The sequence below is a fragment of the Anas platyrhynchos genome, chromosome 2 (assembly GCF_047663525.1).
Source record: "Anas platyrhynchos isolate ZD024472 breed Pekin duck chromosome 2, IASCAAS_PekinDuck_T2T, whole genome shotgun sequence".
Lineage (NCBI taxonomy): Eukaryota > Metazoa > Chordata > Aves > Anseriformes > Anatidae > Anas > Anas platyrhynchos.
In genome coordinates, this window is record NC_092588.1 from 54420291 (window position 1) to 54448265 (window position 27975).

General features: G+C 41.8%; 1 protein-coding gene and 1 long non-coding RNA gene across 3 annotated transcripts; one reads left to right on the forward strand and one right to left on the reverse strand.

Moving 5' to 3' along the window:
* Positions 1-43: 43 nt before the first annotated feature.
* Positions 44-22177, reverse strand: ABHD3 (abhydrolase domain containing 3, phospholipase). Of its 2 annotated transcripts, XM_027451963.3 has the most exons (9): positions 21824-22098; positions 20596-20759; positions 17883-18065; positions 16475-16520; positions 13571-13683; positions 9487-9660; positions 8792-8840; positions 8543-8708; positions 44-2063 (listed from the first exon to the last, which is right to left on the reverse strand). In XM_027451963.3, exons 1-9 carry the CDS (start codon positions 21968-21970, stop codon positions 1885-1887), a joined length of 1221 nt encoding a protein of 406 aa, XP_027307764.1. In that variant the 5' UTR covers positions 21971-22098; the 3' UTR covers positions 44-1884. The 2 variants fall into 2 exon arrangements, with proteins under 2 accessions (XP_027307764.1, XP_071890885.1); XM_072034784.1 differs by lacking the exon at positions 9487-9660 and having other exon boundaries at positions 21824-22177.
* On the forward strand, positions 20784-27883 carry LOC140001888 (uncharacterized). Its single transcript, XR_011807590.1, has 3 exons — positions 20784-21931; positions 22280-22397; positions 25728-27883. It is a non-coding gene; the product is annotated as an uncharacterized lncRNA (long non-coding RNA).
* Positions 27884-27975: the final 92 nt, after the last annotated feature.

Below are 27975 nucleotides of genomic sequence, written 5' to 3' on the forward strand. Positions count from 1 at the left end.
GGATTGGACCTAACTGAAATAAGACAGTGCAAAGAGACACAAATTCTGCCACGTTACTTTTATTTAAACAGTAAGGTGTGTTTTTAATATAAGCAATTTCATTTGTTATTAATAGTTGATGCTGAGTTTTGAACATACCGCACCTGAATACTGTTACAAATATAATACTCAATACACAGTTTATTGCTCGCTGTTTTTGCAGGAACATAACTTCTGTAATGGAAATGAATGTACGGATGAATAAGGCACCCTACTAACATGTTGATTTCATCTGTTGCAGACACATGCACAATATTTTGTTTCACTTTTACAAGTCACTTTCCTCGTTCTCCTTATCAGGGAAGGTTAGATTTTATTATTTGCACAAGGACCAATGCCTTGCCCTAAAAACTCAAAACCTAAATGCACTTTCTGATTTTTACTTTAACCTTCCACCTTACAAAACTAGCTTTCCTATAGCACGTCCTGATTTCTTCTTCTTCTAAAGACAAAAAGTATTTTTGTTCCTCCTTTGCCTTTGCTGTTACTAGGAAACATGCCTTGCAAGAGGACTGTTCGCATACTGCTTGTGACAGAAGACCTGACTTGCTTTTTTATCCACGTTTTATTGTGGTTCCGACCCTACTCAAAACATAAAAACAAAGACACCTTTGCACTTTTACTGCCTGATCTCGTGTGGCTAGGCCCGAATCAGGCAGTAGAATGGGAGGGGACCTCCACAGAAGCTGGTTACAAGATTTAATTTCAACATGCCCTAGATTAGGACTTCCCAGCAGTTTCAAAATGCATCTAACTGTTCCTTTTCCTCAGGGACCCGCTTTGGCTCTCGCTCTGCTGCAGGGCTGAGGAGAACGCTGATCTCACAACCTCTTGCCAAGGTGCTGACAAAGGATCAAACAGCAAACCAGAGAGACCACCCCCCAGCTCCCACCTCTCCTTAAACACTTTGTTACACCCGTTTGAGAAATTATCTGAAACAACAGCAGAGACAATGGGTTCAGATTTTTTTTTTTTAATTTAAAACAAACTTTATGAATAGTTTCCTAATGCTCTAATGTTTATTCTTTAAAACTGAAATGTTCTCGCAGGGTAATATAAACATAACAGACAGAATAACTGAAATTACCAGTTATATGAAGTATGTATTACATATGTGATAACACCCGGCTATACACAAACATTGAAATGCAAAATGTCTTTCAATTACATAAGTTATTACAGTACTGGTTTAAAGGAATCTTTTGGTTATATGTAAACACTATAAATAAACTGTTTAAAAAATCATGTAAAATGAATATGGCATTGACATCGTTTAAAAAACAGTAGCTAGCCCTAAATCTGGATACTCTCAGGGTAAAACAGCACAAGCAGATCAGTCTAATGCTACGGAATAGTATGCTGCAATTTAGACTTATTTGAAGAACCAGTGCTTCTTCGTGTTCCTTCCTTTTGTTTTCATATTTTAAGATTTTCACCTAAGGAATAGATCAGCTTTAACTATGTGTGACAGGATAATAAACGCTATTTTGAGCGTTGCCATTCTAATATTAAAAGCCACCTACATTAAGTCTCCTAAATATATAGTAGTTTAAATTAAAATCCTGAGGAATTACAATCTATTTACTCGATGGTTTTGGTTAAGTGCAATTTGATGTATGCAGAATGCTGTTTCATTTAAGGTCATTCTTAGTAAGGCATATTAAAAATAAATACAAAAGTGACAACATAATATTTAGTTTCTCGCTACAAAATCTTAGGCAAAAAATATTTTTGCATGTACTAATGGACTTCATCCATTTGCTGGCTTACAGTAGTTAAAATTTGTGCATTAAGCTTAACTGCCCTTGTCAGAATGTGCCACTGTGCTACAGTAGTGGTCCAAAGCTACATGCTAAAGATTTTGTTTCCATGCTCAAACACAGCTTGCACGAACTGCTTGAAGACTCTGTCCATGTAAGTGCACTTCCTTGGCCATATTCCTTCCAGAAAACCAATGTGGCCTCCGCAAGAAGTCAGAACCAAAGCCACGTTTGCGTTTTGTTTGGCAGTTTCTACTGGTATAGCTAAAAGGGTGGGGGGGAGAACTTTAAGTACTCGTTCTTCTATGAAATGCCAGCCACCGAACAATTTTTCTCAAATGTTTGTCACGCTATATATGAATAAAAATGCACGTTTACGTTAAATGCATGTTTAAATGTACCGCAGGAGGACTTAGAACCATAGCTGTGTTAAAAGACATTTCTCTCTTCATCGTTAACTCACCTTTTTTGTAGGATTTTCCTGGCTGCTGTAAAACTTTCAGAAACCATAGGTTCATCGTAACAGCACTCATGTTGATGCATATTTATGATTCGGTGCATGTCATACAAACAAAAGGGCAATCAAGCCCATAGTTTTTAACCTTTGTTGCAATATTTGACTTTGGAAAAAATGAGGAACTTGGGAACTTAACTGTGAATCCCATTCTTTTCTTAGGGGACTGCAAACACAAAACTGTTAATGTCATCGCGATCTAAAATTAAAGAAGGTTTTGGGTTGTCATCATCATTCTATCTGTACTGCCATACATTTACAATGCATGTTTAGAGCACGCTGTGAAAACGAAGTGGGAGACAGTTCTCCCCCTGAGGAGCTCATCGTCTCAATACACCCAGGAAACAAAGTAAGAGGAAGGCAAACAACTGCACAAGGACACAGAAACCTGCCCCACACTGTCCAGGAGGTTTGTGGTTCTCTACCGTACTGTGACTACCAGAAAATGCCTTAATGTCGAATTCAGATGATTAGAGCAGATACACCAAGGGGGTTTCTTCTACTGGGTTAGTTTTCAGCTCCCTGGCCTGGGTCACCACGCTAATACCAATATACAAACGGCAGCAGGCAGACTCAAATGAGCACTGAAAGCACGTGGATTTGCAAAGTATTTCAGGGTGGTGGGATGATGCTCATCCTGTGAACTGGTTGACACAATGGTGGAGCTTTATGGAACTCTGGTGTTTGTGCTCTTGATGTAAAAATTAGCTACTTTAAGTGATTTCCTCAGAAATTGTAAGTGCACTGAATATACTCCCGAACAAGCAGAAATCTCAAGCGTTTCAGTGAAGAATGCCTTTGGAAGTTCTAGTTTTGAAATAATGTACCTCATGGAATAGAGGAAAAAAAAATAAACAACACAAAATCCATACAGATTTTTTGATTTTTCAGCCTGATAGAAAAGAAACAGCAGCAAAAGAACACACATTTTGTCCAGAGAGGAGTACTAGAGGTTGCACCGAATTGTCAAAAAAAGGTTGTGATTCCACAAGAAAATAAACCTGATTTTAGGTCATACACTGCTAAATTAAAAATGCTTTGGCAGTACAACAGAAAGCAGTGAGTCATTCACAGGACTTCTACAGGACTTCACAGGCCTTATTTATTAAGAAGTATTTCTGAAGAGAGACACTTAATCAGGGCTACTTTTGGGGGGGCAGTTCAGATGTCCACATCTCCTTCTGACTGAACTTTCCTGCAAGATCTCCCCTCCTTTCTAGGGTTTTTTCTTTAACTTTTCTACATTGCTACGTCAAAGGTCCATGAGCAGTCGTTATCCCTGCATATCTTTAGCTTCTTTATGCCCATGGTCCTTCCTTTCCTTTGGGTGCTGGCAGACCCATCGCCGTGTGCCTCTGATGCCGATTTGCCTTAATTTTCGTCAGCTAGGGTAAAAGGACAGCCAGGCAGGGCAAGGCACACAGGACCCCGAATGCAATGACTGCACCTTGAAATAGATGGGGCAGGGGTGCAGGGCCTGCAGGACGGATTCAGCATGGATGCTAAACCCCTACATTGATTTGATCATTTAATAAGTGATTTTGATTCTTTACTAGCTGGAAGGAACTGTGTTTCTCACTGTCTCTACAAAAAGTCCTCGTATTTTCCTTTGTTCAGCTGGAAAACTGGAAATAGCATCTGCGGTACCTGGGCCTTCTAAAGCATTGCAGAGGCAAGGCTAGAAAGAGAAGTCGAGGAGATAAAAGCACAGGGCCTGACAGCTTGGACAAGGTAATAGCACAGGTTGGAAACCAGAGGTGCAGCAAACAATGTGTCAGCTCTTGCAATCCAAAGCATGCCAGAGCTTCAGGCCCCAGACTCTGCAAGCACTCGCCTGGAGTCTTGCCTCAGTTATGCACCCAGGAGTCTCCTGTCTGGCTCCCCTGGGTTCTCTGGATGAACACCTTGTGGTGTATGAAGATGTTGGCAGTGATTGATGTGAGCTTCTGCCTACTGCGAGGGTATTTGTACCTATCTGTACGCTGCTGGGTAAGGCGTGAGCCACACAGAGCTCTTGATGAATGTCACCTTCCCCATCCTGAAAGCTGGCCCTATTCCATCGCGCAGTCATTCACAACAGACTTCTGCCACAGATTATCGCTCATCAAAAGCTGCCACACGGTGCTGGATATGTAGCCTTGGATTTCCATCCGCAGTGAGGATTTTTAGCAGCTGCCCAATCTGAGCTGTTCTTGCATCCCTGCTCTTACCTCCCCCACGGTGCACAGGAAAGCCTGCCCCCGGCACAGCCAGCCTTGACACAGCTGGGTCACCGTTTGTGTGATTCCTCCCCAGCAGAGTTCCTTGCTCTGCAGCTTCTCAGGAGAAGAACTGAACAATTCTGTGGTGCTCTCCAGTGCCAAAATGCAAATGATGCTTGGCAGCGGTGTGGTGCTTTTCTCAAGACTGCTTCCAGGGTCTCTTAGCCATCCACAAACAGACCCACAATGCGAGAGAGCAAATGCTGCAATGTAAAGGGCAGGCGAATGGAGCACTGGATGTGACATGCTCTGGGTTACAGAGTGGCATGCCAAAAGGCACTACTGGTCATTTTTGCCCAAATTTAACCTCGTACATCTGGTTCTATGGATCAAAATCTGTGCTGCTGTTTGATCCAGCAGTGCACAGACTTGTTATGTGTTATTAGAACCACAGCATAAAAATGGGTGTGCAGAATTACCTTGTTCAACATCGGTGTGTTTTATGTACAATAAAACAACACAATCAGTTGGGCTGTTTACGTAATTGGACACAAAATAACACACTCTAAGTTTGGATTCAGAGGGACAGAGAAGTTCAATACAACAAAAAGTTCAGGACAATGGCCGTTCAGACATGCACTTACTTGGCACGGGGGATCAGGAGGGAGCTGGCATAGTACCTAACTTCAAGGGCAGGCTTTCAGCTCGGGCACAGCACAGCACACACCAGCAGCAATGAGCTATGTGTTAGTGTGGTGAAATGTAAGTTGGATTTAAGTTGGATGCCTAATAAGCTGCTCAAAGTCTCTGAGGAGGAAAACGCCACTTCGGATGAAAAGTTAAATATGACACTGGCAACGAATGCTATCATTCCGTCTTCTTAATTTGTCCCTTACAAAATAAAAGGGCTTGACTTGGTTATATTACACACTTCCTCAAACAATAGCTTGTTCCAATTAGTGATGGTGAGCGAAGTGTCACACGGTGAAGAAAGCATTTGCTTTCATTACTTAGTCATATACAGTACGGGAACTGCATCCCGAAATTAAATTTCAGATGCATCAGCTGCCAAGCTCTATGAACATTAAACATCAACATTAAGGAAGGGATGCAAATTAATTGTTTCTTCCTAATCCTGGACTAGGATCAAAGGGTGTATTTTCACGATATGTTCAATAATGATTCCTGGAAAATAAAAAATGTATCACAAGCTAGACGAGAAGTGGTTGGGTAGTAAGAGGCAACAAAACCAGCATCTGCGCTTTTTATAGGAAGTCTCTCTTGAAGTCCCAATTGTGTAAGGACAGAAGAGACTTGGGTTTGCATCCCCCAAACTCCGTTACAGGAAGGCAGGTGTGGCTGGCTGTATAAAGGCCATTTAATCATGAAGGAATTCTGGCATGGCTCTCTCCCTAATGGGTTCTCTAGGCCTGTTTCCCAGATGCCTGAAACCATCTACAGCTATCCACGAGAGCAATGGAAGGTAGCCTAAAAGGTGATAGGTGATTATTAGGAGAGATGAAGTTTGATGAGGCATGAAACAACCAGTTCCCAAAGTCAGCAGAAGACTGGGGCTGGCTGAGAAGAAAGTCTGTGGCTTTGAATCCCTTGTACACTTGTCAGTGGAAACTGCCACTGGTTGCCACAGGCTAACCTGTGGCCACACACTTTCAGGTCAGAAGAGCAGTTACCAGAATGAAGTCACCTCCCAGACTGACACCAGACCTTTATGTTTGAGACAGCAGAGGCGTGAAGATGAGAGACCTCCAGTAACTGGTGGCATCAGCCGTAATTCCTAGGCTGTTAATCAGGGTGCCCTTTGTCCCCTGCCAGCACAACTTTTCACCAACTAAAAAGGAGCCAAGGATACACACACACGCGTGACAAAGTCATGCTATTAGCTGTAAATCAACCTTCCCTCTGGTAGCCCTTCCTGAGGCAAACTAGTCACCACCACGGCACTGGTGTACAGCCAACAGCATAACTCTGTGGAGAAGGAATACATTGATGCCTATCCACCCATGCATTTTAATGGAGAAAGGCATGTTAGGGTCTCTGCGCTTGCTTTAGTCTAACAGAGGTCCCAGTCTCAGTGGGAAAAAGGTGGAAAAGGTTAACATACCCTGTAGGGACACAGGCATGCTGTCTGGTTCACTGCTGCTGTTACTTGTGCTAACTAAACATCTTATTCCTGTCACAGTATTTTATTTTAGAATGGAAATTACAAACTGAGCTCGGGCTAAGCATGGAGGGAAAGCCATTGTTCCCTCTCTAAGACACCTGACAGGCAGAAGCATGGCACACTAGATCACCTGTCTCGTGTTACTATGGGGGAAGTCATCACTGGGATCCTAACACCCACCAAACTTTATCTTCAGGTGACTGGGCAGCTTTTACATTTGGACACAGATTTTAGGGTCCACTCTCATTTCCATGACAGTATACGCTTGTAACAGAAACCACAACTGGACAATTTCAAGAAAAAAATCCTGTAGAAGCTAGTAAATACAAAGGGATTAACTCTGTCTCAGAACATCCCTGAACTGTTAATTGTGGACAGTAGATGCACTATTCTGGAAGATTATTACTGAGTTTGTCCTGATCTTACATCTTCTTAGGCCTGTGTTTTGGCCAATGAGGGATAGGTAGTTTGGCTAACCTAGAGTCACCATCTTCTTTCCTCCTATTAGGAGGCTGTCACTTCTTTATATTGTTCATGCATAGCACAAATGTTTTTTATTCAAGAGGAGAAGAAATCAGACTCTTTTCCTACTGCACTCCACTGGAATGGCCCTTTTCTCTTTGTGTCATATTTGTCTCCAACAGCTCTTCAAACTACTAACAGTAATGTGAGGTATGCGTGTCTTTCTGTACGTGCTCTACGTATGGGCATGCATAACTAGTACATACACAACCCCTTCCAATTCCTTCATTCTTCTGTTTGCTGTTCTGATCTGTTTACTCACTTCAATTCTGTGTCTCATTCTACAAGAATCTCACTTGTGGTGGCAGAAAAAAACTTTCCTGAAATAAATCAAGTGAATGAACTTCAACTTTAAACATGGGAGGTCTTTACTACTGGAGACTGTTCTCATCACCTGCTCATTACAGCAATTTTCCTCTACATTAACTTTTTTGTTCTCTCTGTTCTTCTCAGACACTGAAACCAATACACAGACTGCAGGAACAATCAGATCTTTTTTAAGACAGTTAGCAACAGGATTACAGATCAAAAGCAAAATGTTCATAATACTCATGTGGCTGGCTGAAAATAGAAAGAGGAAGGAAAACAGGGTTTTCAGCCTATCAGTTACTAGCTGGTATTGTTGCTTCATCCACTTAGCTTTTTATTAATTTCATTGTGTCTCCTTTGAGAAGCTCACCTTGCCTGTATCTCTTCCTTTACCCTAGATTCTGGTCCGCATGCTAACCTACATGTTTTCTTACTTTTTCATTTTCAGGCACTGGAGTTTATGTCATTGGGATCATAAGCAACAACAGCTGAGAACTTCAAGTCATCTGAAACATAAGCAAGTCCTGGATACTCTTTGTAGGGACTGGCTTGAAGAATGGTAATGGAAAATACTTGGTTTCACTTATGTTCAAATCTGAATGTCTACAATCCAGACATATGTATCTGAGTTCTTCTTTATAGGCTGCTTCCATACTTGGTGAATAGGAATGGGCACTTTTGGGAGCAATACACCTGGCATCTTTCTTATAGTGAAATAACTCACATCCTACACGTGCATATTTCTTTTGACTATAAAGAGCCTACCTACTAAGGACTTAATGACTGCCACTCCGTGTGCTCCTGCATTCTGTTCTAATCAGGCATCTCTATAATCAGCTATTTTGCATGTCTTACACTACATAAATTGCAAGACTGATCCACTCCTGGAGGTTGTGATCCTACGTGCAAGTAATATTTATATAAATCTCCACACATAGTTCATTTTCAAACCTGTATAGTTGGTCCTAAAAGACTGCACAAACAGGGAAATATATTTTAAAAATCAGAAACTTACCATGACCCGGTGAGAAAACATCATCCACAGAGTTCAGACATAACACTGGAATTCCTACTGACTTCAGCTTGCGACATGGGCTAGCGTCTTCATAGTAATCATCAATTGTACGGTAGCCAAACATGACTGAAGTGAACTGTTTATCAAATTCTCTAACAGTTCTAGCCTGGAATATAGAATTCAAATAGGGAATATGTCAGCATTTGGAAAACAGCATCAAGCTAAATCAGAAGCAACATTTCCACATACCTTCATCACGAGATCCATGTCAAATAATTTTTCCAGCATTTGTCGATGCCTAAAGAGAAAGAAAGAAAAATTGGAGGACTTGTTTTCTGCAGTAGAAACAGAAGTCCCCTGCTTTACAGATACATTTGAAGAAATAGCTTGCTAACAAGAACATGCTTGTTTTTAATTTTCTGTCATATTCAAAATCTGTCTGGAATCCAAGAGCAGAAGAATTGTTCATTCATATGCAGGCACATCCAGCAACATAGTCAAAATCCACATGACAAAGATGCCAAAGATAAGAAAATTAAGTATTTGGAATATAAAATACACCCTAATTTTATAAAGCAAAGGATGAACTAGCCCTTTCCATGCTTTTGCAGTCAAAGCTGACTTAAAAGAATTAGTATATAAATATATACATGTATAAAACTCAAACTCAGTATGTACAGATGTCTAAAAAATTAAAGCGGTTCACTTCATCCATAAATCTAGAAGTGCATTGCTCTTGTGCTGACACCCTTGAGCAGCAGAGAAATTTAGTCACATTGATAACAATCTTTTTTGCAAATATCCTTTTGATTTCAAAGCCCACAGAATGCACACAACTATGTGAAATGTCATTACGGCATTAATTTTGCCAATATTATTGTACCTGCTGTAGATCTCATGCTAACATCCTTCCACCTTGCCAAATAGTTCAGAAGGCAACTCACCTGCTGATGGAGGATTGTAGACAAGTAGTCAAGTAATAGTTGAAAAGAAGCCAGTTTAGTGGCTTCTCCAGAGACTCTACAGACTCAAAAACATTCCAACCCGCAGAGAAAATTGCAGCTGCCATTAAAGGAGTGTCTCTGCCAGTTTTGCCCAGGTAATTTAAAAGAAGCATGCTACAAACAGAAATGAAAAACAGAAACATATATACTATCAAGTTGTTTGCTTCAATCTAAAGCAAATATAACAATCAGCCACCTTTTTGCCTGTTTTTCCACATGGTTTCTTGTATCAGCCTTACAGTTGTGCCTAATACTTCTACAGGGTAGTGAATGTCATCAATATATGACTCATTAAGTTTGCTTTCTCTCTACGTTCAGAGAGGAGCTGAGTGCACTGTGTAGGATGTAGGTAGGAGTGCATTTAAAAATAAAGAGAGATGTACTAGTCTTATTGTATCACCGAAGGGGAGAAGGTCAAGTAAACGTACTTTACTCATGGAACGAGTATACTTAATTGTCAGTAAGTTTTGCAATTTTACAACTCAGTCTTCCTGATCTGGTAAATCTCATCAGTCTGCCTGATAAATGCAAGCCACCCTGGCATGCCTGCCCATTTTAAGAAGCTATCTTTTTAATTGAAGGTTGAATACCTTTCCCATACCTCATGCATATGAGAGTACAAAGAATGAAATGAAAGATAATTAATAAAACTAACAAAATTATGAGCTAAATAAATGGTATAAAACTTGCCTTTCTGACCAATTGCAACTTACAGTCTGTATTGAAGATGTATAATTGAGTTGAAAAAAGGGAGAGTTCACCAGTACTTGACCCTTCAGATGTTGAAAAATTAAATGACCAAGAAGGTAATAAAAGAAAAATAGCAACAGAAAAGCTGTCTTACTTTACTGCCTGAGGCCTCAAGGTTTCCAACCAGCATTTTAACTCCGAGTCTTTAACTCAAAACATTATAAGCTCCACGACTTAATACAGCTCCCTGGAACACCAACACTCTATACCTTAGCTTCATCTGTCATACTGCAGGAGACAGCAACCTGTAGCAAAAACATCACGTAACCACCTTCCAGCACAGAGAATTTATCCCCGTGCACTACCTACCAAATTATAGGATAGCAGTGCAAAAGGGAGATGAGCTCCTACTAACTCGCCAGCAGGTAGGAACCAGCTGGAAAAGAACATCAAACACTGCTTGTGAATGTGCATCTGGAAACTACTCAGGCAGCCAAACCCAATGAGGAAAGTCACCTGTTGCACAAATAGGGGTTAGGTAGCGTGCGTTCCCTTTCACCTACAGGAGAGGAAGAACCTATGAACCACTGGTCTGTACTCTCTAAGGATAACATTGAGTCATAAATCAATAAAAATGTTGCAGTAGTAGCAACATTTGTGAATGGATTGCTTATTTTACTTCTCATTTGGGCAAACATGTCCTATATAACTTAACTGGCTCCTCACAATAATTTGAAAAAGAATAAATTATGAAAATTGTTGTAAGATTAGGACAAGTGGATGATTCGCACAATATGCCTCTAGTAAGGCATATGCATCTGTGCTCCTGCCTAATTTTAAACATGTAAGTGCTCCAATTAATTTTGAAGCATGGAAACAGTCCCCATGTGGACTCCAGAAGAAGTTCAAAAAGGAAGTATCATGAAGGTGGAAGAGGGGTGGAGCTGCCTGAGAGAAACAGTCATTGCCCAAGCATTCAGGGGATGCAGTTTGGAAAAACTAAGCTCATCTGGAATTGGAATTAGCACGTGATATGCAGGACAGCAAGAAGGGCTTCTATAAATAAAATGGTACCAAAAGACTTGGAGCAAGCAACAACCACTCCTTACCCCTCAGCACTGAAGCCAGTCATTATCATCACAAAAGGCAAACAGATCATTCGAGTATGCTTTGTTTTTGTTAAGTCTGGTCACCTTCTCATCCTTCCTATGACTGGAAATGGCTTCCAGAGGATTTCCCAAAGAACCAAGGTTAGGCTGAGCATCCTGTATTCCCTCCTGGTCTACCACTACTGAACAGAGCAGGGAACCTCATGACAAAAATATTTGTAAAAGGCCAAGGCTACTGTTTTTCCCTGTCTCTACTGCTGAAGTCTGCCCTCCAGCCTTCCAGGTCCCTGCGGCTAGTGGCAGAGTGTGGAAGGGTGAAGTATTACTCACAGCAGAGGAAGATTGACTTAGGGCCCAGTTATGCAAACTGGACATATAGGGGACCAGGTGTGGTGCACCAAAGCTCCAGAAGGAAACAGCCAAGGTTTTTGTAAGCCTACCATTTTGAAATGCTGCTGCAATTACGGGATAATCCTGGAGCCTGGAAAAACACAAATGTCACACACGTCTACAAAAACAGGAGAAAATACTGTCTGGTCAGCCTAATTATCAGCACTATGGGACTACCCTCTGGAAGCTATTTCCAAGAACATGGAGGTTAAGAAGGTGACTGGTAACAGCAAGAGCGGACTTACTGAGGACAACACATGCCTGAGCAACCTGACTGCCTTCTATGACAAGCTGACTGCTTTCCTTGATTAGGCAAAAGGAGTGGAAGCTGTTTATTTTGACCTCACGAAGTTTTTGACAACCTTCCACGTAGCCAAACTGGAAATGACAGGGTGACAATAGGTGACCTGCAATGTGGGTGGAAAATTGGCTTAGACCACCAGGCTGAGAGGGCTGTGGACCAGTTCCTAGTGGTGTTACTCAGGGGTTAATGCCAGGGCCAAGAATGTGCAACACCTTTATTAACAACTGGAAAATGAGATGGATTGCACCCTTGGCAAGCTTGCAGGTCGAATTGTGGGGAGTGGCTGGTGCACTGGGCGACAAAGCTGTCATTCTGAGGGACCTCAACGGGCTGCAGAAATGGGCTAGCGGACACACAACAGAGTTCAACAAAACCAAACGCGAAGACAGGTTCATGACTGGAGAAAGAACGGCACTGCTGGGAAAGACCAGGGCAAGCTGAACACAAATCAGCGATTTGTGCACCCTTGCAGTAGTGAAGATAACTAACAACACTCTGTGCTATGTTAGCACAAGTAAAACCAGCAGGTCTAGTGAAGTGATTTTTTCCCTGTACCTGGCACTTCCGAGACTATCTGGAGTAGTGGGCCCAATCTTAGACTTCCCAGAAAGATTGACGTTGACATACTGAAGAGGGCTGTATGTATTCGTACTGAAGACACTAGCTAAATCCCAAGGGAAAAAGAGTGGCTTAACTGACTTACAGGGCTTCTGGGTTACTCATTTGATTATTAATCACTATATTGTTTGAACAAATCTGTATTTATCCCAAAGCTCCTGCAAGTCATTAGAAGATTAATGTCAACAGACAATTTATCAGAAAGAAGGGCAGTCTCAAAAAAGTGACTCCTGTCTGCAGTACTTTTAATGGAAGTTCTCGAGTTTCTGTTAAAGAGTCTGTCTGAATATTTCTCCTAGTTTCTAGCAGTGATTTTTCTAGCAACTGTTCTATCACTGTCTGTTCTAGCTATGCTTTCTGGAGAGAAGCCAGGACACAGCAAGTCTTAATACCACGTTATAATCAACCCATACTGGTTTCAACAACAGTACTACTTCTGGCTTCTGAGCCAGACAGAGCAGATAATCACCTCTCTTCCAGCATAACCTACCCCCACCCTTCAGAACCCAAAGAGAATGAAGATAAATCTTCTAATATCCAGGGATTGCTAAGAAACACGGTACGTTAATTCTAGTTCCTATTTTTTAGCCCTCTGTTCCAAAGATGGGTTCCGTAGCTTCCAAAGATTTTATTGCCCACCTGTTTGTCTATCAATCTGTCTGTGTTTCCTGTCTTCTCTCCCAGCCAGCTTCTGAATGCTGGCCACTTTCCACCTTACTGGACACAAAGCTAAAAGCTTCGAAGGCGTTAAGCTTCTAAGAGCCTTCCAAATATTGACATTTACAGGCAGACTGAAATTAGTCGCAGTTCAGTAAGTACCATAAGTACTGTGGAGTAATCATTTACAGTCATGCTACAACAGTCCTATTTATGATCATAGTTAAGCTGAGACTCCTCTTACATAATACCTTACCCTCCCATAGAAACACCGGCTGCCATGAACGGAGCTGAGGGGTGCAAGCTGTGGATGTGATGAATAACTGCCTCTAAATCCTCTGTGTTAGCTGCACAGTAAGTCCTTGGTGTCTGTAAGGAGTCATAGGGAAAAACACCGTCATAAGCTTTTTTTAATCATCCTTTAAGGACAAAGAAAAACGTACAGCGGTTCTTTTATATAATAAGATAAATTTATCGTGAAAGTGCACTAAATGGCAAACATCTCAGGAAGAGGGGGAGGAAGGAATTATACTTGCTATCATTACAAAACAAAACAGGTGATAAATATATTCACTATCTGCAACCACCAAATCATTAGATGAAAACTGAACACAGAGTCACTAGCTAAACTAGATTGAACTAGATAGGCACTGGTATTTTTGAAATACCCTACAGAAATAAAAACACATCATAAAGGCTGTAATTTAGAGAAAAGAGTTATAATGACAATTTGACCATCTTCACCCACATTCAAATGCAAAAGAAAATATTAGACTTCAAGTTCTGTAAGCTGGCATTTGAAAAACATCCAGTATTTAGATTCTGTACATGAGACAAGCAAATAAATAGATGGATAAATTTACCGGTGCTGTTTACCTGATTTACTAACAAAAGCAATGAAATGTATGCATTATCCCTTCTCTGTCTACCAGCAGCAGCATCTCTTCAAGCCTTGAGTTGCAAGGTGGCATGACTTCCATGGCCATCCCTGGGATTTGGACATCCCCCACACACACTCACTTGAAGGATAAGCATAGCTTTTGAGCCTCACCTGCACAGACAACTGCTACAGGCTACAGTCTGCAGACTCTTCTGCAGCAGTGTAAGGGAGATAAATACTTTTAGATGTAAAACACAGTAAAGTAAGTTCTCTAGATTTCATCTACAGCAACTATACAGTTCTTACTAAACATGTTAACAACCCTGACTTAACTCAAGGTAGAGGCTAGCCTGCCAAAATTCAGTACAAGCATTAAAACTAAAATATAAAAATATTTAATTATGAGTTGATTGAACATACTTGTTGCCTGAAGCAACGCTGTATTTTAAGGTGCTTTTTTTTTTTTTTTTTTTAAATTTGCTCTCAGCTAAACAGGCTGGATATTTGTGGACAATTTTAACAAGTTTAATTAAAAGAAGATAATTACCTAAAGTACATTTAACATGAATAATAAAATGTTGAAGTCACAGATTAAAAAAGGAGAGAAAAGCTAAATCTGGATAATTAAATCTGAAGATGTTTTCCATTTATGTTGCATTTCCAATTCTCATCCACATGAATCACTGTTCCCTTTATTACATCCTATTAATTACAAACGGTGTGAATGTGTTTCATTTTAATTAAGTTGTCAAGTTTACAAGGAAAAATAAATTATTTTTAGTACCTAGGGTCTAATGTATTCCAAGTTAAAGTATATTTGATTAAAAGTTTATAAAACTACAGAGGGAAGTTGCATTTTAATTTCAGTTAATTCCTGATACTTCAATGTATATCTATCTACTCAGCGTACAAAGGTATTTTAAAACATCATCTTAGCTCACATTGGCTGTGGACATCTAATATTTGAACATTCCATAATAAAAATTCATAGTAACTTTCAATAAAAATGTTCTTCTCATTCGTTTAACTGATTCTTTAAATAGTTATTGTAGACTGTAAATTTACATTTATCTTTAAAGAGACTAGTAGAAGAATTACTTGCATGACTATTTCTACTGTGTTGCCCAGCTATGCTTCAAACTCATTAACTAGGGATTTTATATTAAAATGTAGAAACCCCCTTACAGAAAATGCTATAATTTCAGCTGGTTTGCTTCGCAGTAAGATCTTATAATGCTTAAATATGTAAATCCGATTACACTAAAATACACACAATGCATCCACACAAGAGATCTTTTCTGTTAGCGATTCAGAAATTCGTCAATAAGGACTTTGTGTGCCACAAAACTGCTTTGTAGATCCATCTCCGAAAGTATGCAGAAAACTACTCTAACATAGCAATATTTGCATTGAAACGTTTTATCTGATTATGGGAAAAAAATTCTGAGCTTTTAAGGCTGAAGCAAGGGGATTAAAAAATGCAAAACAATACTTAGTATTATGCACATTCATACCAGCTTCAGACCTGTCAAAAAAACATATAGGAGCAAATGAGGCTTATTCAGCAGTATTTCATCATGCTTTGTGCCGAGATGCAGAAAACGTTTGGCTTCAAGATTTCATCATCTGTGGAATTGCCAGTTATCTCTAAGCAAACGTGATTTGTATGTCCCAGAAATAATTTAAAAAAAAAAATCTGCTGGAGCTAAGCTAGTATTGTAATTGCTGAGAAAAATACAAAATTAATTTTCAGGGTATGACTACCCGTGTAAATCGGATTCATTAATTCAATACCACATAATACGGGTCAATTTAATGGCATGGCTTTTTAACCAAATCATAGCTTAAATGTCTATTGGCAATTGGGAAAGTAATTGCCACTGTTTATATTTTGCTTTATAAGTTAAAACAACAGGAGAAAATCACATTGAGTGAACAGAATTTCTAGGACGTATACGTTTTATATACCATGGTGTTTTGAGGAAGAAAAGTATAAGGATTGCTCACTTTACTGTCACAGATGCTGGTAATTTAAGTGATTTCCTAGAACAAAATGTTCACAAAACAATTGTGTTGACCAGCTGGTCTCTGAGTTTTAAAATAAAAGATGTACCTTGGCATGTTACTGATCTACCAGATAACTAGATTCTCTTCTCTGCATCTTCAACATATGCTATGAGCTCCTCTCAGTTAAATCCAGCCTTACAGATAGACACTGATGATTACATATATACATCCTGCTTACATATAAAAGATGTTTATCTTAAAAGTCATCCTTACCAAAAGATCCTCACCAGCAATTCCACGGTTGTTAAAAACCACGCATCTAAAAATTGAGAAAGCAAACTGAGTTACATAGATTGCTCGTCCACCTGAAAAGGACAACTTACACCAAAAATTGAAAACACATAAAGAAAAATGAGCCAGTTCGATGGGTAAGTTCAGCAGATAAATAATTTCTGTCCTAAAAATGCTAAAATCTGACATGTGCAGAATGACCTTTATACCACTGCAGTCGGTGGGACTCTAGGTGAGCTCTGTGCTTTGTCAGTCAAGGTCAGCCTGCAGGACGAGAACCCCTGGGGTTACCGGAAGATGGAATATGGATCATGCTCTGCCTGAGCTTAGAGCTGGCCAATTATGAGCCATAAGCTATATTTAGCTGGGTTAAAGGCACGAAAAGATATTTTGGTATTTTTCAAATGTTGCTGTTTAAAAAAAAAAACAACACTCAAGTTCTCCTTTATAACGTTATACTTCTCTTTGTTAGGTGACCAAATGCAGGTATTTCCTTCAGGAATACTTAAAGAATTAGTTCTAAGAAGTTGTTGATTTGGGATCTCTCTTCCTCTAGTATTTTTACAGGTAAGCTTTAAAGTGATTTTAAAGGTAGTTTGAATGGTTAAAGCGCTGTTTTACTTCCAGAATTTAGTAGAGCAGCTCCCCAAACCCCCAGAGAACAGATAGCCAGAAATATACACAGGCACTGACACACACACATATATTTGAAGAACATTATGTAGTCAGTAGCAGACACCAATCTGCAATTGCAAAATGCAATATTCCAAATAGGGAGCCTGGAACAATGACAACGTATTTTAAAGCACAGTGGCAGGAATATGATTACATAAAGGAATTTACTCGTTGACTAATCCACTTATTTCACCCAATTCTGACCAGCAGCCTTAATAACAAAAATAAATTAAGCAGTGACAATTCAGAGGTGACAAACCTCTTCCTGAAACAGCAGCAGGAGTAGGTTGGCTCCCCTTTCTGCACTCAGGGACTTGAATCAAGCAATCTTGGCACTCAGCAGCTGACCTCCTTCGAGGCTTTCTGCCAGCAACCCATCCATACAAGTCTTTGTGGAGCTGAATACAAACCCCTTCTCAAGAAAGCACAAAGGTAGCTCGAGTGCTGATGTTACAGTTTAGGACACAGCAGCAAAGACCTATGCAGACGTAGCTTGCCTTCACTGCAATTTCTGCAGCACGTCTGCAGATACCAGAGCAGCCCTTTGGAATTTACTGCGGGTTACATAATGTGGTTATTATTATTATTATTACTGCTTTCTTACATAAACTATTTTTTTTTTTAGATCTCATTTGTGTTAGGAAGACACCTTCTACATATGCATACTTAACTGTGATCTCACACACAAAATACACGCAATGAAGTGTGACAGCACCTATATCCCAGTGTTTCGCTCTGATGGATCATATGAAGAATGTAGGATTCCTTGCTCGTTCCTGTCAGACCAGGCAATAACAGGACAGTAGGTCTTGTGCTGGCATCCGGATAATATAAGCTGTCATTATTATCAAACCAATCCAGCGAAATCTGTCCTCCATCTGCTGTTCTAATGAGCTCACTGAAAGGCACATTTCAAGACAACAATGATTAGATTTAAAAAATAAATGCGTACTATTAAGAGTGCTTAAACTGTAAAAAATACCAGGTATAAAATCTGCCTCATTGATTAGGTTTTAACGCTGCAAGTACCACCTAATCATGTTTGCACATTCACCATTCACAAAGAGCCATACCTCCAGCTGACATGAGTTAGCACACTCAGTTCATGGCACAATTCCAGTTTACAGTAAACGAAGAGCTGGCCTTTCATCACTCGCTGCTGATGTACTGGAAGCTTGTAACTAATGTGACTTTTGGCACTGCCTTTTACTGTATGTGGGCTTGTGTACCGCAGCTTTCCTTTGGGTGGTCTGAGAACCTTCTGGCTCTGCTTTGGGCAACGTGTTAACCATCTATCACGTGTCTGTTGTTGTTCTTTTTGTTTTGCTTTCTCTTTACCCAAAGAATAAGCACATATGCTGGATGGCACTTTGTTATGTTTTTAACATGTGGAACACAGACAGACACTACAGCTTTACAGCTTCAGTGAAGCCAGAATTTCACACTCTCATCTCCACAAACTTTGCTAGCATGCATGTTTAAAAAACACAACCTAAGAATCAATAAATATGATACCATCCCAAGAAGCTAAGCATGTCTTAAACTATGAGAGGAAGGTTACAGTCCTTTTATAGCCCTTTTATATATATATATATATATATATATATATATATATATACACACAGAGAGAAAAAAACATTCAGCATCTTCCCCATTCTCTGGCAACTAATGTATGACACAGGAACTACCAAAATTGAAGTTTACTTCACATTTGCTTTTTCATTTGAAAGCACAATTTTCATAGCACCTACTCCAGACTTTAAAGCTCATCAGCCTTGTTGGACTCATTAGGTCAGCTTTACCCTTTCTTAGTAAAGGGCAGGAGATGCAATGCTGGTGTGTGCTGCCAGCACAATCTCAAATGGTGCCAATGAAGCACTGCCCCATGGAACTAGTTTCTTTCCTCACAAACCTCCAAATGGAGAGTATACAAGAAGGGCTACAAAAACTGGACATGGCCATACCACTGAAATGTTTCCTAGTTACTAAAACTAAGGGAAGCTGCTAAATGCTGAATCTATTCTACCATGCAAACAGAGCTGAAACAACTTGTGCTGCGTCCAGGTTCCGGAGTATAAAAGTACTTCTCCTTAGCTCTTGTGCCAAATGCCTCACTTGCCAGACTGAGCCTCACTTCTGTGTGAGAAGAGATCAGCTGAGGACAAACAATATATATAATTTTTTGCCTCTTAGAATGTTGGCATCAAAGAACACAAGATAGACCTGATAGGTGAAAAATTAATCTGAAAATCCCAGGAGTTTGATATATTTAAAACTGGGCTGAAAGTGGCCATGTGATGGTTAAGGTTGAATGTGTTGGTTGAATGGACAGAGAGAATGACAGCATGACCCTTCCAAAATGATGGCATTCAATCACCAAAATATTTGACGCACCAGATGACTGTGCTGCCATCCAGAGAGACCTCAACAGGCTGGAGGAACTGGCTCACAGGAACCACATGCCAGTCAACCAAAGGATGTGCCAAGTGCTGCAGCTGGGGAGGAACAGCCCCAGGCACCAGAACACGCTGGGGGCTGCCTGGCTGGGAAGCTGCTCTGCAGGACAGGACCTGGGGCTCCTGGTGGACACCAAGTCGAACATGAGCCAGCAGTGTGCCCGTGCAAAAATAGCTAATGGTAAGCTGGGCTATGTTAGGCAGAGCACTGCCAGCAGGAGGGAGGTGGTGATCCTTCCCCTCTGCTCAGTACTAGTGAGGCCACCCCTGGAGTGCTGGGTCCAGTTCTGGGCTCCCCAGTACAAGAGGGACATGGACATACTGGAGCCAAGTCAGCAAAGAGCCACCACGATGATGAAGGGGCATCTCTCTTCTGAGGAGAGGCTGAGAGAGCTCAGGGGGATCTTATCAATGTGTATAAATAGCTGAAGGGAAGGAGCAGAGACGTCAGAGCCAGGCTTTTTTCAGTGGTGCCCAGTGCCAGGACAACAGGCAAAGAGCACACACTGTAACACAGGACCCTCCCTCTGAGCACCAGGCAGCACTCCTGTGTTGTACAGGTGACCGAGCACTGACACAGGTTGCCCAGAGAGGTGGTGGAGTCTCCTCCTTGGAGATCTTCAAAAGCTGCCTTCACAGGGTCCCGGGCAACCTGGTCTAAGTGGGTTAGCCCAGTTTCCTCCAGAGGTCCCTTCCCACTTCAACCAAGCTGTGAACATATAACCACATCAAGTCCTGTATTGCCACCAGTAGTCCAGTGCTCCCTGAGCTATAACAGGGCTCTATGGGATCTTTTAAACCCACTGCATGCTGAATCCAGGACAGAAATGGTTCCAAGCCTAGGACGGAGTTGTAAAGAGAGGCATAAAGCAGATACATGGGCACACACTTGAGCAATGACAGTCGCTGTGACACAGAGCAAGGTAACCACTGGCTACAGAATTGATCACTGTCCCGAAGAAAGGCACTTACTTTCTGTACTGTACTTGGGGTCTAGAAGTGATAAAGGGACGCAGGAGTGTCTGTACCCGGCCTTCCCAGCACCAAATCGTGGGATAGTAAGTTTCTGTCACAACAGGGCAATATTCCTCCAGAAAGCGGCAGAAACGTTTGTTGCTGGCCACCAGCTGGGGTTTCTAGGAAGAGAGACTACAGTCAGGCACAGACGTTCATAGAAAAAAAATATATAATGAGAGCCTGTTTCAATCTTCTCCCAGTAGACTGCTTTTGTTAATTTATTTACTTATAAGGCTTTTTCTTTTCATGGTAAGGAGATATACAACCATAAGCTTTGACAGCACCTGCTTGCAGTACCTAGTTCAGCCTGGTAGCACTCTCCTCCTCCCATCCCAGTGTGGTGCCCAGCTGCATAGGGTACTCACCTCTAACAACGCCCAGCATACAGGTGTTTTTCTCACAGCCTAGATTTGCACAGAGGAATTGGGGTGCAAATCATCACACCCCGCATGGGGTTTGAACAGCCACATTTCTTAAACTTCTCTTCTAGGGTCTCCAACGTGCATGCGTTAACAGGAGGAGAGAGGACAAGTGGTGAGAGCTGCTACGCGCACACAGCGGCGGCAGCATGTCCTCCTGACCTCTCATTTTCTTCCTCTGACGAAAAGAAAGCATCCTTTTGTGAGGAAGGCTGCCTTCTCAGCCCGTCTACAGAGGCTTGTGGCACCGTGCGAGCCTTCAGCAGCCGAAATCTCTCCACACGCGCGTTTCCCCTTGATGGAGCACTCAACGAGGCGCTCTCACTCTTGCTCCAGGGGCCACTTTCCACGGTCCCAAACGATCTGAGAGCTCCCAAACGCTCTGATCACCTCCTCGTGAAACCACTCCTCAGCAGGTGGCCAGGAGGCACCACAGCCCTCGCCACACGGCAGCAGCAACCCGAGGGTCCCCAACCCGCCACAGCGGGCGGCGGAGCCCCTTCCCCTCGCCCTATCCCCTTCCCCTCGCCCCTTCCCCGACCAGGGGAAGGAAAAGCCTCGTCCCGTTCCCCCGAGGGCCCAACACCCGGCTCGGCACGGCTCGGCAGGGCCGACCCCTCCACAAGGACGCGGTGCGGGCTCCGTGCAGAGCCCCTCCGGGCGCGGCGGCGGCGGCGGCCGCCATTTGAGGAGCCGCCGCTGCCTGCCCGGGGGCTGCCACCGCCGCTGTCCCCCGGAGGGTGGCCGCCCGCCCTCCGGCTCACCTTGGCGATGCTGCTGAGGTAGTAGCAGGCGTAGGCGACGCCGAAGCCCAGCACCAGCGACAAGCCCACGCCGGAGCCGAAGAGCCCCACGCGGACCTGGCTCTCCAGGTAGAGGGACAGCTCCCGGGTCAGCACCTGCCAGTCCATCCCGCCGCCCCTGCTGCGCACCCCCGGGCTGCCGCAGCCGGAGCTCGGCGGCCGAGACCGCCCCGGAGCGGAGGGAGGGGACGAGGAGGAGGAGGAGGAGGAGGAGGGGGAGGAAGGGGGAGAGGAGGAGCCGCCGCCCGGCTCCCCTTGGCCGCGCCGGGGGCCGTTGGGCGCTGCAGCGCCGCCGGCGCCATGCCCAGCGCTGGTCCCTAAAGCCCCAGGGAAGCCCTGCCTGCTCCTCTGTCAGCGGCATGGGCTGCTGCATCGAGGCCCTCAGGTGTTTGCTAACTCTGGTGCTTCCCTCTTCAGCTCAACCAGCCCCGTGTCTGCGTCTTTCCTTGGCAAAGTCACAGGAGCGCAGCTGAGGATACATCCTGGCGCTGAGCATCTGGCATGGAGATCCCTGCACACACCTCAGGACGCAGCGGTACCTTCCTGCTCCTTCTTCCACGGCTCAGCTCCGTGAACTGCTGAGAGAAGACAGACTTGGCTCGCTGAGACTGAGCCTTGCAAGGAAAATTTAATTGTTCACCTCCACTGCTTGCCTTATCTGTGTTTTCTTGCTGTGCCCACTTTCTGACGTCTAATTGAATGGGGAACCACAGCAACAAACACAAAACAAACAAAATAAACCACCACCACCACCAAAAACAAACATATATAAGCAGAACATGACATGTGGCCCATTTCAGTTACTTCTTATTCAGACAGATCTTATCAGAGAAATGCAGATCTGATAGAATTTGAAAGCATTTCTGGGTCCAACTTGTTCACCATGAAACGGTGATGGCAAGCTCCTTAATCTCTTGGATATAGGCTTGGATACAGAGCTTAATTTAGGGAAATACTGAAAGGGATTTGAAGCTTTCTGTGGTGTGAAGTGCTATCATGTCCCTATCATGGAGTCAAATGTGCTGCTTTGGTGCAGCAAGAGTGGATTCCAGTCCTGGTTTGTGACCTATCGTAAAAACCCACTGCAACATCTAAAGATTTTGCAGTCAAATGGCTGTTTCTGATTGCAGTGCTAATTGGCTTATGGTGTTTGGAAAAGTCAAGTATGCATTACCATTCAGTCTGACAAGCAGAAATCTGTTACTTGTCTTCCTTTCTCTTTTTCCAAGTAAAAGGAGTTTCTATGATTTAAGAATTTCTAAGACTTGAGATTTTTAAGATTGCTAGGATTTTTCTAAGAAAAATTTTCTATACAAATTCTATTTCTATACAAAATAATGTATTAACAAAGGTAAACTACTATGAACATATTGCCATGTTCTGAAGAAATTCAAAAATACCTTTTCTTCCTATCCTGTCAGCCGTCTGCAGTTTCCAGAGACAAAGGGGTAGAGCTACTGCAGCTGTTGAAAGGAGTGTGGGAATTAGTAAGGAAAGGGTAGGAAGGATCTGGGTTTCGTTTCCCCCGCAGCTTGTTTTCTCTGTTACGGAAAAAAGGAAATTGAATGGGTGATGACAAAACCTTTTGTCATCAAAGCTGTACTTTCAGTGCTTCTGCTGAAGGAGAACAGCCACAGCCGGGTCCTGACTTTCTGGGAGTGTTAGGCTGTACACCCCAGATAGAAGTAGGTACCATAAAGGAACACTCTGGTGTGAGCAGCTGGGCTAGAGGGCTTAGTTCTGAAAACGTGTTGGCTTCATCAGCAAGGTGACTTGAGGAACCTTGAGAGACAGTAATTTGGCTGAACTGAGGACTACAATTTAGGATGGATGAGAACCTGCTACATCTGAAGGAGGAAAGCATTTGTTGCTTGCAGCAGACTGTTCTCCCACATTCATGTCCTATGCCAGTTAAGTTGCACAGTGCTTGAGTCACCTAAAAACTAAAGAAAAGAAAAATCCCAAGTGGCTGAGAAAGAAGAGCACACAGCGTGTGTCTACAGGGCTAGGAGGATTATCAGTGCACCTACACACAAGACCAGAGAGCGGAAGGCGTGGATGTTGGTGGTTAAAGAAACCTTTCTGAGGTGTACAACCAGCAGCTTAGTGGCTAGATTGAGGGCCGAGAGAGATTGCATTCATAAAACCAGATCCGGACACAAAGGCTGATGAGGTTTATCTGGTCTTTGACCATTACCCCACATCGCTTACTCATGGGACTGTTAAGAACGTCAGGCGTATCTGACAGGCCACAGGCAAACTGAAACAAACCCGTGTACTGAGAAGGGCTGAGTTTTGTCTGGCCCAGTTACCCTGTAAGCATGTCAATAACTGTCAATAGCAGTAATGTTAGTAACTTTCTTCTCTTCTAAGTGATCCCTATCAGATCCTCCAATTCCAGTGCCTTTTCTTTTAATTCTTTAAAAGATGCTCTTTTGACCTACATCAAATTTTGCAGGGATGAAAAAGAAAATACCATGTTCTGCCTGTATTGCAACCACCTCCAAGTGATTTAGTTATTGCAGATTTGTGTGTGGGGGTGGGTTTGGGGGGAAACAAGGTGGTTGATAAGCTTTTTTTGAACTCTTACTGTTTGTTTGTTTGCATTTTTTTTTCCCAAGGAGCAGAGTCCTGCATTCCTAGAGACACTTGCTATATGCACTTTGCTCCCTGGTGCTTACGAATGTGCTTGGATCAAGCCAGCTGTAATAGGTTATAGATTAGACAAAAAGGAAAGGCCATGGGATTGTTCCTTGTCTCCCAACATTTTTTTGCCTAATCAGTAGATAATAATTTATAGAAGCAATTGGTGAGTCACAGCTTGATTTACATTTTCTTTTAACGAGGAGGCTACACTAGTGCTATGCTATCTTTGTTATTTTATTGTTTTGTTAAGTTCAGTGTCTCTGTGATCATGTAGGAGCTGGTGGGGAGGTGTGTGTTACGTTCTTACTGATGTCCCAGTGGACAACTGCAAGCTGGTCCTGGCGCTGTTCTCTGTAGCCTCACCCTTGGAATTGACTTCAGTTGGCACAGCAGCACCTCAGAGAAGAGGACAAGTGACATTTAGCCTCAGAGTTTTAAATTCAAGGTTTTGTTTGTTTATGGTCTTTTAACATTAGCTGAACTTTGCCACTCATCAAACAAAATGGGAAAAATACCTTTGTGTCAACCTGACCTACCTTGGGGATACATAAAAAGTTCTCAGTCCACGTATGAAACATCTGAAAAGTTTTCCATCAATGCAAAGAAGGGTTACTCCTTATTACTGGTATTTATTATCAGCAGTAGAATAGAAGAAGAAAAATGCATTTGAAAAGTTCAGCTCAGCATTTCTCAAGCCTTTTTCATGCCTATCACAGGTTTTTCTCTCCTTAAAGTGTGAATCAGTCAGGAATTAATAAAGTCCATGCAAATGTTCTGTGTTGGAGACTCTTCAAGTTTTGAAGGAAATTGCCAGGCCATGTTTATGTTTGTACTCTTGGTGTCCATGAATAAAATAAATACATAAACAATCAATAATTGTGGCATGAGGAAAAGGTGTTTCTGTTTCTCCCTTTCTTGAGCTTTGCTACTTTGACTTTAATCTCCAATTTCTCATGCTTCCCTATCTTTTTATGCCATGCTGCTTCTCTTCACTCTGTCAGGGAACAATCCTCAGCTCTTCCAGATGTAAAGCTGGAAAGAACACAGGATTTAAAAGGAATGCTATGCCTTGTATAACAATATTAACAATTTAGTAATATGTTTGTATTAACAATATTTCCTTCAATTGAAATCTGCGAATTTCAGTTCAGCAGGTGTAGCAGGTATCCTGAGCACAAATGCAACTACCTAATTTAGCACTGTTTCTCTGTCTTTTTAGGTGGTTGAAGATATCAACAGCTGTTGCAACGTGAAGGCTGCCTAATATTCACCTCCCTTGGAAGGACTCTTATGAGATCTGGTCTTCGTGAAACCAATTCCCTGCATCCAAATACAGCTGACAAACTGCTAAACACAAGTTCGTGGTTAGTAGAGGATCACATGCATTTGTCTCATCACCATGTAGATAATGGTGTCATCAACATTTAAAGAATGGTGATGAAACTTTGTTTTGTGTTCACCAAATGTTCACCAAAGAGTTAAAATAGAGGTTCAAACTCTGTGAGATATAGCTGAAAATAATTCTCAGAAATGTGAATTAACTTAAATTGTTTTGTTCAGCAACCAATGATGACAATCCGTGGCATGCTCAAAACTGAGAATACGAGACAGTATAAAATAAATTAAATTCAGTATAAGGCAAGCAAATACACTGAAGACATTTTTCTTAGTCATATTATTTTTTTCATTAAAAATGTTATCAGAAGCTGCTACAGGACTTGAGAATTGTACTAAGATGTGCAGTAGAATTAAACGTTGAATCTAGGTTAAATTTCCTCCTGGTTCCAAGGCATCTGTTCTGTAGCTTAAAGTGAAACATTTTCATTTTTATTTACCTATTTTAATTCCTTTATAAACAGTTCAAAATGCAAAAAAACTTGCATCTTTTATTTCAACCACAAAATCAAAGCATTTTTAATGCTTTATACTATGGAAAAAAGTAATACTGCCATATACATTCAGTAAACGTTTGTTCTGCCCACATGAATACTATGGCTTCATCTGAATTCAGTGGGGTCAGAAATTTGTCCAATCGCTCTTTCTTTTAGATTCTTCTTCATAGATTTTTCATTAGTATGTTAATAGTGAATTTATTATAATTAGACAAGATCTTAGATGTATATTAAAAATATTTACTTTATGCAAAGCATATAGTCTTGTTTAGCAACATACAAAAATGTTGTATTTTTGAAATTTTCTAGCTGTATTTCTATTAAATGCAGATTTCAACAAGTCTGTCAGAATGCACTGGAAATCATACTTCTTAGAATTTAGGATTACATTGTGTTGTGACTGGGACTTCTCTTATGACAAAACATACAGCGTTTAGTTTCTGCTTGAGTTACTCAATGTTTGTTACTGCTCTAGCAGGCTATTAAAAATAAACCTAGATATTATTCAGTGCCTAACTCATTTTGTCAGGCATTATGTATTACATATTGAGTGCCTTCATAACAAAAGGACCTGTACTGTATGTTTGACTAAGCACTTGATTAGTTCCATTGATCTTAATAAAAATTGTCAAGCACATAAATTAGGAACATTCTTAAAATAACTCGATAGCCCATGAAGGCAATTTATTTTCCTCTCAGTCTACAAGTAGGACCTGGCTAGTTCTGACTACATCCGAGAATCTGCTGCTCCAATTCTTTGATCATCTTGGTGGCCCTTTGCTGAACTCACAGTGTGCCCATGCCTCTCCTGTACTGGGGAGCCCAGAACTGGACCCAGCACTCCAGGGGTGGCCTCACCAGTGCTGAGCAGAGGGGAAGGATCACCTTCCTCCACCTGCTGGCACTGCTCTGCCTAACGCAGCCCAGGTTACCATTAGCTATTTTTGCAAGGGCACACTGCTGGCTCATGTTCGACTTGGTGTCCACCAGGAGCCCCAGATCCTGTCTTGCAGAGCAGCTTCCCAGCTGGGTGGCCTACAACTGGGGGCTTTGCATTTGGAAATGTCAGCTGGGTATATGTCCTTTAACCCTCCAAGGTACACCTGAGTAGGAGAATTTGTGTCGATGTGCAAACAGAAGTACGTGGCATTGTAGTCTGCATGCCCTTTTCAGGTATGTTGGTTTCTCTCTTAACTTAAAACCTTAAACAAGGGAGAAGATTCCATGATGGGCCTTTCAGGGAAAGATACTCTTTAATCTAAAATGATGAGTTGTATTATTATTATTATTTTTTTTTTTCTCATCACAGTGAGGATTTTAGCCAAATTCAGGGACATTTCATTCCCTAGCAGATCTCCAAGGGATTAGTTTATTTTCACAGCGGGAGAATAAAGTGATTTATTTATAATCTGTTCCCTGTTCAGCTGTTTTTCCTAGAAGAGAAATAGCAGATAGAACTCGTTAGGGAAACAGTGGCATTGACATTGTCAGTTAATACATGTCTGTAATTAACACTTTCATAGGAGATGCCAGCTGCACAGTAAAAACCTGAACCCCACCAAAACTCTTGCTCAC